Source organism: Rhea pennata, chromosome 9 (genome assembly GCF_028389875.1).
Source record: "Rhea pennata isolate bPtePen1 chromosome 9, bPtePen1.pri, whole genome shotgun sequence".
Taxonomy (NCBI): domain Eukaryota; kingdom Metazoa; phylum Chordata; class Aves; order Rheiformes; family Rheidae; genus Rhea; species Rhea pennata.
Genome location: NC_084671.1, coordinates 8,988,478 through 9,000,674, shown reverse-complemented (window position 1 = coordinate 9,000,674; position 12,197 = coordinate 8,988,478). Strand labels below are relative to the sequence as shown.

The following is a 12,197-nucleotide window of genomic DNA, read 5'->3' as shown; positions in this document are numbered from 1 at the left end:
CAGCTTGGTAGTGAATGTCCATATGATAATGTTCCCCTTCTAGGGGACTAGGAGCTCTACACTGCCAAGTCAGAGTCCCAAGTAAACGCTGTGGTCACTAAAACAAAGTGTCGTAGGTCAAACGTTGAGTTGGGAGGCCAGGACAACAGGGAAAGCAAAATAACAGAGGCATTAAAACAGAGGCTGGACTGACGTTATTTTGGGCAAGCAGTCAATAGAGTAAATTTACTCCAGTTCACAGATCACTTTAGTGACAGCAAGAAGTGCACTGCTGCTGGGCTGACTGAAAACAGCAGCTGGAAGCGTAAGACAGAGTACAGCAAACCAGCCTGCTGGAGGGAAGGGAAGGCCTGGACATGCCCAGATCAGATTTAGACAAGTTACCAACTGACCGCACTAATAATATTGGCATAAGGAGATTCCAGACAGGACCTGCAAACAGGATTTCCTGTGCATATGGATATGTCTATGTCTGTGAATGGGAACACAAATGTGAAAATTGAATGAGGATGTAACAAGCCTACAACTGATTTTGAAACCCTAGAAAGTCATCTTAGGAATTTGGGCTTGACCCTGCTCTCACTGAAAGCAATGGACAAATTCGTATGACATGAAAGTGGAAGACTGGGTCTTTAAATCAAATCATTTTCTCCTGAAGCCTCTAAACCATCATGAATTCCAGCAGCACTTTGTAAACTATAAACTGTTCAGTTCAAGAAATAGAAGACAAACAATAGACACTCTTTATAGCTGTGACATTCTCAATTACAGAGAAAGGAAAAGGGTATCACTAGTAGGATCACCTGCATCATTCACTCTACGTAGAATTATATTCACCTTGCTACTCTCCAAAGCATTAATATGCTGGGGGGGGGGGCGGTCTGGAGCATCTGCCCTATGAGGAACGGCTGCAAGAGCTGAGCCTGCTTAGCCTGGAGAAGAGAAGACCGAGGTGGGGGGATCTTATCAACGTCTAAGTATCTGAAGGGAGGGTGTCAAGGGGATGGGGACAAACTCTTTTCAGTAGTGTCCTGCAACAGGACAAGAGGCAACAGGCACAAACTGAACCACAGGAAGTTCCGCCTGAATATGGGGAGAGATTTCTTTTCTGAGAGAGTGACAGAGCACTGGACCAGGTTGCCCAGAGAGGCTGTGGAGCCTCCTTCTCTGGAGATACTCAAAACCCACCTGGATGCAACCCTGTCTAACATGCTCTAGGTGACCCTGCTTCAGCAGGGAGGTTGGACTAGATGATCTCCAGGGGTCCCTTCCAACCTTACCCATTCTGTGCTTCTGTGAGTGTGTGCAAGAGAGATTGCACACGAAGGACACTGCATGCAGCTCTGGTTACTCTGTTCAAAATACAGGTTCGCTTCTCATTTATAAAGCAAAATAATAGAAAATAAAATAAAAAAATACCACTCTATTCCTAAAGTTTCATGTGATTTTTTGCTGCTGCTGACCACTGTGCTGGTATTTTCAGAGAACTATCCACACTAAATCTCAAGAGTACTTTTTCAAAAAAAAAACAAAAAAAAAAAAAACAAAAAAAACCCAGCTAATTTAGACCCCATCACTGTGCACATACACAAAGCGCTTCTCTTCTTGTGTGTCACGTCTTGCGTTTTTCAACATTTACTTCATCTGTTTGTTTAGTTACTCAGTAGCACACATTAAGAAGCACTTTTAGATTTATCTCCTGGATATTTGTAAATCAATTATCAAAATCTGTCACCTCATTTTTTAATCACTTTCTGTATCATTTATAATCACATTAATTCTTCATCATTACAATACACTTCGCTACAGACTTGTCAATATTTGGGGAAAAATAAAGCTCATAGTGGGTTGACTCAACCAGCCTACATTTCTACTGTATTTGCGGGATAGCAGCAGTGCTAGAAACCAATCAATGAGCATCCAAAAGATGTTTTCCTAATATCTAGGAGATTAAGAAGGGTTTAATATCCGTAATAGCCTTACATCAAAGAGGATTATAAGCAGCAATGCAACAAATGCCCAGACTGGACTGACTTTGTACACAAAGCTTAATTCTCTGGGCCTTCTGGGATTTATTCAGATGGAGTCACCTAGAAGCATAGCGATCTCAGAGTTAACATTGAACATTGCCTATTCTTGTCTAATGGAGTAAACCCTACACGGCATGTATATATGTATATATATATATATATATATATATATATATATATATATGGGCTAATGACAGCCAGCTTAGTGCAAACCTCTATCACAGGTCTCCAAGGTCACTGTGAGAAAGAGAAAGCTAGAAAATTCAGTTGAGATGAGAAGACAGACAGTTCTGAACCTGTGAGGAAACAACCCTTTAGAGATGGCCAGTGGGTTAAGAGATGAGATAACAAATTTTGCTAATCACCTCTGATGTCACTTGCAACTCAATCAACATAACTGACCACTATGTGCTTTCATTTCCTCAAATATGAGTGATCAAGAATAATTCTTTGCTCAGTTCTTTAATTATGGGGGGAGGGGAAGGTAAATCCAAAGTACTGAATACAAAGCACTTGGATACATTGGAAATACTACCTCAAGGACCAGGGCAGAGAGTTGATATCATTTTATTTCCAGGCAGCAGGGACTGCAGAGATGACTGCAGCAGAACAGGTCTGATGCCTGGATATCTCATCTGCCTAAAGATGAGATAAATTTTCACAAATGCATCAGATGCCAGAAGTCCTGGATTAAACACTGACAGTTCAGTGGGTTAAATCCATCCCAGTGAAACTGCACTGCCTTCATAAATTAATTAGGATCAAGACAGTTGAAACTACTGCACCACCTCTACTCAGTGAGAGCAAAATTTTCATACGCAAGAATGGAATTTAAGAACTCCTCCAATATGGCATATCACAGACACTTAGCTACATACAACGCAAGCTGGTATGCCACAATGAGCCTCAAAAGTATGCAGTAAATCAACAAGAATAAAAATTGATTGTGTTTTTACACTTCTTGTTTACACTCACATTGCTAACACTGTATAACATTGCTGCATTGCAGTCAGCTTTGCTTTTAAACCAACCAGTAATTGTCCAGTGAGAAAAATTATTTTCAATATAAATTAACAGTAAATGGCATTTAGAACCTGCATCTGCCGACTCATTCCTCATTAAATGGTTTCTTCCTACAAAAGGAGTTTCATCTGTTTATGATCCATCTTACTAGGACTTCTTTTCTCCAGCTCTCTTTGCAGAACTTACTCCAGACATTAACAACAACAATTTAATCAATCACAATCTGCAAGGGCTTCTTAGAGACACATTCCACAGATCAAAGCAATTCCAATGACTGGCCATGCTATTGTTCCCCCCTAGCCATAAGAACTGGCAAATGCAATGAAAACATTTAACCTCTTCATCACCAGAAGAAAAATTCACTTATTTGCTGTTAGTACAGAAAGAATAAACAACGTAAGGCTCAGAAAACTACCAGAAGTGGTGGGATGAAGAACATAGGCATCCCAGCAATTTACCCCATATCTATGAGGCCCTTAGGTTTCCTAGATAATCTAAATCAACTAATATCAAAGAAGATCAGGTTTTGATGAAAGAGACATGTCAAGAAAACTACTTTCTGTAAAGCAAGGGGATAACGATGGATGTAACAGAGTAGGAACTCTTAAGAGAGGATCATGACATACGTACTGCTGCGTTCATTACAGGAAAACCAGAACAATCTCTTAAGAGCATTTACTTTCATTAAAGTGAAAACAACTCTTCCTGTGAACAGCTGCTGAGTAGAACAGTGCCACTTTGGGGCCCTGTTGTATCAGGGCATTAACTACAGATAAATATTTTAACAAAAAAGTGTGATGTGAGTATTATAAACAGAGAAGGAACAGAACTAATCAAAAAGCATCTAACAAGCTTTAAACTACTTGAGAATAGTTGAGTGGCCAATTTAGCTTAAAAAAACTGTTTCATTAATATGTACACATATTTCAAAATACACATCAAAATTCCTAATATTTATTTATTGTTTGGACAAACTTTAAAAACTAGAATGAAAAAGAAAGAAAAAAAAACAGAAAAAGAAAACCCACAAGGAGCCCCAAAGCCAAACACGATGGTGGACAGAACCCAAGCATGCATGCAGACATGGTCAGGAAGGGACTGTGCAAATGCAGCTGTTCACAATACCTAAAAATAGCTTAGCATTCCTCCTTTTTGGTAAAGCTCCACCAGATGCCCCTGGTACCTTCTGAAAGAGAGAGAGAGAGAGAGAGAGAGAGAGAGAATTAAATATCCATCAAGTAAAACAAAAGTGAATCAGCCACAACTTCATATCATCACCATTTCTAAGAGGCAAAACAGATCTGTTCATGATCCCTATAATAAATGACAGCCCTTATTGAGAAAAAATGCAAATTCTCTTCATTCATCTCTGACAATGAGACTTGACTCACCACTGCTTGCCACCCTTAACGAGTGAGAAAGTAAGCCATCATCTGAATCCTTTTACTTTCCTCTACTAGCAATTAAGCAGAGCATGTCTACTGGTGATCATGGGTGACAGCTGTCCTGTTATCAATATGAGACATGGAGTACCACTCACACCTTCCACCACTAGATGACTACAGTATTTCGTAATGACTAAAGCTAGATTAAAAAAAAAAAGGGGGGGGGGGGCATAAAAGATTCAATACTCCACAATTAATTTCTGGTATGACTTCACTCTGATCCCTTAGCTCAGATAATTTTCTTCTATGCAGAAAGAAATTCCCCATCAGTCAGAATCTAGGCCTGCTTCCATTAATATCAACCCAAGTTATGATCACACTCTGTTAGTATTAGAGAATATGGAGGAAACCTGGCAAAACCCAAGCAACAGTTCTTTTTTTAAAAAAAAAAAAACAGCTAAACTACACAGCACGAGATGATAACTTCTCATGCATTCCACTGACACTCAGTTTCAAGCATCACTTTCTCAGTTCCAAGTATCTCAAACTACTAGGCAAAATGCAAGTAGCTAAGCAGATGTGTAAGTCATTGCACTCACTATTACATGCTGTCTTTTTAAGCCGCTCATTAACATGCGTCATTAAATCAAATTACTAAATAAGCCTCTGTAGCTATAACATTAACATAATTTATTACATAGTGTATAATGTTAGTGTAAGTGGTTAGGTTGTTAGGTGACTTTTTTTTTTTTTTTTTATAATAATATTGGGATACAACAGGTGGAGAGAAACCAGCCAAGAACCTGTCAGCCTAGGGAAAGTTCATGTGTGCCTCTGCTCCTCGGTAGATGAAAGGGTCACATATTTTGGGTGGTTCCCTTCACCACGTAAATAAAGCTTTGGCCAAAGCAAATTGCTTGAATCATCAGTAAGGTCTTATAGACCATAGGAAATTTTTCCATTCTTAGAAAGAGCAGATGCCAATTAACAGTCCTTGGCTGCACTTAAGAACAAAAACTATTATCCATACAGATGAACCCTACAGAAAGGGAGTCAGGGATGCAATGCCAGCATTACAAAGATACATCATTTTCCTCAACAAAGTGAAAATAACAAACAAAACTTTTTTAAAAAAATCACACTGGAATTTAACAAGTGGAAAGAGATCAGTCAAGCATCTTTTCTTATTCTAAAGCAGTAGCATCAAGATACAGTATAAATTGAATATAAATACAAATATAATATACACAACCCCAGGATCAAAGCTTCGTAACTAAAAAATATTGTTTTCAATTCCAAAAAGCTCCATTTGAATTCTGATGACTCTAGGAAAGTCACTGAGAACAGAAGTCTCAAAGAAGAAACATTCACATGGAGTGTTCCTGTAACTGACAGTCTAACATTAAATGTGTCAGCTTGACTTTCCAAATTGTTGAGTATTTCTAAACTAGAATGATATTCCTGAAAAAATCAGGACCTGACAGTTTTAGCCTCAGTTTCTCCACCTGTTAGACAACACACTGAACATGTTCCTCATTCACTAAAGGAGGAACTCTAACCAACCAACGAAACACATGCAGAAAATGGGAGTCTGCAAAATACATCAGCTTTGGTATTAGATTCTGTTTGCGATGTTTCTCATACAAGGTGTCAGTTGTCCTGTTTTACATTTCCATAAACTACATTGTCTGCAATATTTTTATAACACAGTTACCATTGTATAATATCTGGGAACCCACCACTGCAGTAAATTCCATGCTGCTCTGTCCAGTGTTTTCAACAGGGCCTGAGGTATCACTACAGCACCAAGCTAAACCAACAGTCATATACTATAGGAGAGCGGTGGATTTCAAAATTCAGAAAAGTGAAATGCTAAAAAATAATAATAATAATAAAAAATTACCAGAGGGGGCTCCATAACTTGCTCTAGCAGACATTTCTGATGACTGAGCATATATCTCTGGTGCTGATCTGCTGCTGGCAGACACTGTAGCTCTACTTAAGCCAAAGGATTGAAGATCTGACCCTTGTTTTCTAACTAAATTGTGACAGGATACATAACTGACATTTATTCCAAACAGCTTTGGAAGCAAAGGATTTCTGCAGCAATGCATTGCGTCCTGCAAGCACAACGCCAAGGGAACCACAAGCTAGATTAGCAGCCCAGCCAAAAGAATCCCAAGACAGTACACCCAATGCCTTTGGCTTTACTGTATCATACACCATCAAAAGCTTGGCTTAAAAAGAAGAAGTACGATTATCATGTGCCAGGCCCTTCAAAAGACTGCTTCAGTAAAGGCCTGATGATTCACATCGCCCAGAAGAAAAGTGGATAGCGAAAAAGAGGCAAACAATATCCACAGCTATCATATGAGGAATCCTATCTATGGCCCATATTAGATGACAAAATCCTCACCTGTAGTGTGTAGTCAGAGCCTTTTTCACACCATGTGATCTAGTGCATCAGTATATCAACACCCCAACACACACACACATATCATGCCTCTCTGCTACATCACAATTCACAAGAAAAATAGGGTCCACTGAACTAGTACCAACTGAAGCTGTACTCGAACACTGAACAACAATCAGTGTATTTGTTTCTCCCTTTTGGAGTTCTTCGGTCCAATCCTTACCCAGAAAAGGGTTTTCAAGGCCTTGTTTTAGTCCTAGTTTACTTCCCAAGTCAATTTGAATGACCAATACCGGAAGAAATTCGCATACAACGAATCCTGACAGAATTTCTGCCCACCTGTCTCTAATCAGAGATATCATCCTTCAAGACTGCTAAATTCATTCAGAATTCTTGTTAAAACTAGACAGGGTTGTACAAGAACTTAGGAGTTAACAATGTGAAGGAAATGTAGTTATCACTCTTACAAGGAGAGACAATTCTAAAATATAACAACCACCACCAACAATTCCAACTAGGGGGACATGTAATCTGCCTAACCATAATTCATCAGATAAAATATGAATAGTCATCTACTAGAAATAAAGTAAGTCATCAGGGCACCAGGGCCTTCACTATCCAGGGGAATCATCGCTGTATAATGTAAATAGTCTGTCCCAATCCGAGCAGCTATTTGAGGGCTTCTAACTGGCCAAAAGACACAGAGCTCACAGGAGAATGAACCAGAAGCAAACCCAGTGCGTTTCATATAGCTCAGATCAGAAATCTGTAAGAGCTTAAAGACACCAGACAAATCACAGAGAAGCATGTTATGAAACGCTAGTTAAAAATTATTCTTAATATGCAATAATACTATAGAAGAACAGTGAAGTTTGTATGTATATATCCACGTGTGGGAATGTAACACTGTCTGAAGGCAATGTCTGGACCTAGAATCCAGTATCAATTTAAGCCGTATTAGATCACAGGCCAGGTTGGGACTAAGGCTTGTGATTTAAATCTTAGCATGAAAAGAAATCCCATCACCCTGAGCTGAAACCTCACATAAAAAAAAGCCTCAGAAGCGTCCAGCCAAATCTGAACCAAAACCAATAAATCTACACTTCAAAGGCAGGTTGCTAAAGTACTTAGCTACATACAATGTATATAACATTTGGAAGCATGTAGTAAAGAATCAGTAGAAGCGGGCCAATTACCTGCATCTTTGGGCAACAAGGCTGCCTTTAAGAACTGGTCCTTTAAAGCTTGTGATTCAGCTCAGAAGTAAAACTATATAATAGGATGGGATCCAAGAATCTGAATTGGATAGGCAACCCCAAATACAAATATGTTCAATTCTGTCATTCAAAATTTGTTCTATGTCCAAAATATGTCATCTAAACAAGCAAAAGAGACCCAAGAACTGCCTGAGGTAGTTAGTTGGGAAAACACAAATCTCACCTCTATCACGTGTCGTTTCAGATGCATATATACACACTGTCCTGTTTTCTGGTAATGCCTTTCAACATGTTCCCTTCCAAATCCCAGAAACGTATTCATGCACACATAGAGGCCTCCTTCAGAATCCTAAAAGGAATGACACAAACAGTTACAGCAGAAAAGGAAATGAACATGATAGGAAGAGGTCAGCAAGCAGGAGAAAAAAAATGAAGAATTGCATATGCTGCCTGTTATCAACCAAGAACTTAAAACACAACTTTCATAGAACAGAAGAGTGTTTATGTTATCAGCCCTCTAAAACCCTTCCACATTGTATCATAGCACATAGCAACTCATTGAAATGGGTTATTTTAAAACTATAGGTTAATCAGTGTCTGAATTGGAGGTTTAAACTTGGTCTTGAAAAATTCCACTTGAGTGCTCAATCCATGACGGAATTGTAGGCACAGAAAATTGTAAGGCATAGAAACAATGAAACATAAACATTTTTTCGAAATGGTAAAACTTTTGGGGCTACTTGATTGCAAGAGTAACAGTCCAAATTGGAAGCAGTGCAGAACTGGTGGTCTGGGGATTCAGACACAGCTTCTGCTGTAGATCACAATCTTATCTGCAAAAATTAGATCTCAGGAGTGACCTCACAGCTCTTAAAACTGGGTAACAAGGAAACTAAGTATTTTGCAAACATTTTTCAGTATCTATCAGAGATTCGCTCTACCCATGCAATCAGAGGGCTTGGAGGCAAGTGCCCTACAAAGGAAATATAAAGATACATATTCCTGGTATTCATTACAAAGGCTGACATTTTGGTAACATAACCTGGCAGGAGTCCCATTACTTTTTGCTCTCCCAAAAGCTGGGTGCTGATGCTGGCTGTTATCAGATAGTTGCTCTTTTAATCACTGCCAGATCTCTCCTACATCATTCAGACTGCCAGCAGGACATTAAGTCACAGGGTCCATAGGTGTTGGATCAATTTTTCAAGCCCTCTTTAGTGCACATTGTTTTGAAGAGATGGTGCATAACAAAGAATGAGCTTTTCAGAAGCACTGTGACCTTCCCTCTATTGTGAATTTGTTTGTGGACAGTACAGAATATCCCATGTTCAATTCACCAAGAACAACATGAGCTGAACTCATCTACGGGCACCTTAGGGAAATAATAATAATAATAATAAAATAATAAAAAAATCAGGATCTCCATTACAAATCACCAATAGTTTCTAAAAGACATTTGTTCGGAATATATATGCAATTATGTATTGACTGAAAATTGTTACAGCAACAATTGCATATAGAGCAAGATTCTATATACCAACAAACAGCAATCAAAACCATAGGTAGGAAATATAAACGCCAAATTACTTTAGAAACCATCTGACTAACTAAATGTCACTCAAAGGCTCACAGAATAGCGCAAGTCACCAGATGTGTGCAAAATCAACAACTTTGACAGGCTACTATCCCATACTGTGATGCATAAAAGATACTTAAAAGTCACCTTAAAAGTATCTTTCTCCAAAATTTTGGAAGGCAGCAACTTCTATTCTTCTTCTGACCCCAGCCAGTTCCCTCTCTCAGGGTGAGCACAGAGCTGCCCATCTCGTCATAGCAGACATCAGATGAATTAGGCTCTCTCCAAACCTGGACTGGAACAAACAGCAGACGACAGGCAGCTCTCTACCACCTTCCTAACCAGCACCTTATTCACAGGTCCCTTCTTTTCCAGCGGGGGAGGCTGAAGGGCTGATTGTTAAGCAGTTCTTGCTCATTTAAGAGCAGACACAAACCAGCTGAGGCCTGAGAAGTCTGTTGTCTCCCAATACTTACCCCCAAAAATCAGGCCTGAATTGCCATACTAAACCTAGTTAGTTCTCCCCAACTCTTTTTAAAGACTGTACTGAGTTTATTTACTGACCGTAAAACTTGAAGGAATCTAAACTTCCAGCTGACCTGCCACCGTCATCCATACATGAGTGCTATTTATTAAGACATGCTCATTTGTATCAATACCGCTAAAGCCAGGACTGAAGAATTGGCTCTTAAACACCAGTAAATAATGGTACTTCTGCAGTGGCAAGCAGAACCCATGGAACTGGGGAACAGAACAAGAACCAGCAGAGGTGGGAGAGGATAGGAAAAAAAGGAGAGATCAGACAATGACATTTGATTGCAGGACTAGAAAGTATCCCTGTCTCTTCTGTTTTTCTCAATGTGAGCCAAAACAGATGAGCTTTGGCTTTTCAGATTTAGCTGAATGACAAACATGTAATGAACCATGCAACCCTTGTTTAACCTACCTCAAAAGGACAAAAAGTTGAACTGAGCATTCCAAGATTCAAATCTGTGAACTGAAGCAAGGGTTTAGAGTATATGTCATTCAGACCTAACATATACCGTGAAGTCATTCAATCAGCATCTAGATACCACAGTGATGGTCTCTCTAGAGTGAATAATAAACTATCTAGTCATCTCATTTCTGATCTACACAACACCCAAGATTCTATTTAAAAAACAGCTCCTTTAAACTGGAAATCCTCTAAGCCTTCAGAACAAAGTCAATATCTACAATTGTGCTCAAAAGTAATAAAGTACTTAAAAAAATCTGGTATTTAAAATGTATACAATATACAATAATGTTTAAAATACAGTATATATATTTTAAAGTACACACACACTTAGACATATTTATCTGGTTTAAGGCCAGTAACACCCTGCCTCTCTGCTTTTACATCCTGTATTCCAATCTATCATGTATTACCTCCTTCTCTGAAAAAGTCACGGATGTTTCCTCTACAAAAGAATCCTGTAGATATCCAGCTTATAATAATAAAAAAATTAAAAAAAATAATAAAAAAACCCCCACACACTGTATTGTCAGACCAGGTGTCTCAGGAACTTTGTTTACAATTTTGTTTTCTTAGAGACTATTCTCTTTCTTTGGAAGGAACCCAGGACAGCACAAAACTTTTTTCTGATAAGCAGCCTCTGACAACAATCTGACACTTTCAGTATACAAGCTAAATGTAGAATCTGAGTAAGTTGGTTGTGGTTACTAACAAAACAGTTATTTCTCCTGGAGAGAGCAAGCAGGCTCTGCTTTCAGCCAACCTGCAAAGAAGTGGACACAATGTTCAAAAGCCTAAAAGGTCACAGCAAAACAAGGGCAAAGGCTCTCCACCATATAAAGCTCTCCGCCATTTAAAAAAGCCACCCTTGCACAAGGCTGCAGAAAAGATTACACCCACGTTTGGTGTTCTAAGTACACTTGACTGTGATCTAAGACAGGCTTTGTGCTGGTGAATTTAACCCAATTGAAAATACAACCAGGTCTGGAAGGAACAGTATTTCTACATAGCTATAGCATGTAAATCTGTGCAATTGATGTTCATTTTAAAAAATGTGCAAATGTTCATGGTGGAGAAAGCCAACTTATCTAAAGTACCAAGGACCCTATTTTATGCCGGAAAAAATATATCTTCATGTCCTGAGACACAGAAGTAGGCATTTTAGCATTTTTTCTCTCTCACCTCAGCATGTAGTGGGCTTAATACGAGGCTCAGGATAGAGCAATGTATAGACATTGTTTTCTCTTACAACTCCAGTCCCAAGACATTATTAAGGCACTAGCTTGTACTTACTGCTCTGTTTACAGGCCATAATCTCTACACAGAAATCCCATCCAACTCACAAGTAGACTAGTCGTCTTACCCTCCAAGCAGAAGGAAATGTGATCACTGCATTTCTTCTCATTTTTTGCTACTTGAATAGTCCCAGCCACAGTATACCAAGCACTTTCTTAATAGATAGGGAGACATACTGTTCACACCAGAGAGGAAATTAAAGAAAAAAAAGGCTCTTTTTACTTATTTTGATAATATGTTATGCTTTGCAAAGCTAAGAGGAG

At 38.9% G+C, this 12,197-nt stretch overlaps 1 protein-coding gene across 1 annotated transcript in view; it reads right to left on the bottom strand.

Moving 5' to 3' along the window:
- USP13 (ubiquitin specific peptidase 13) overlaps window positions 1-12,197 on the bottom strand; it is a 54,550-nt gene that overhangs the window by 34,653 nt on the left and 7,700 nt on the right. The window contains exons 2-3 of the mRNA XM_062582505.1: window positions 8,292-8,417; window positions 4,179-4,239 (exon numbers count right to left, since the gene is read on the bottom strand). Coding sequence (XP_062438489.1) covers window positions 4,179-4,239; window positions 8,292-8,417 — 187 coding nt within the window. The remainder of the gene's footprint in view (window positions 1-4,178; window positions 4,240-8,291; window positions 8,418-12,197) is intronic.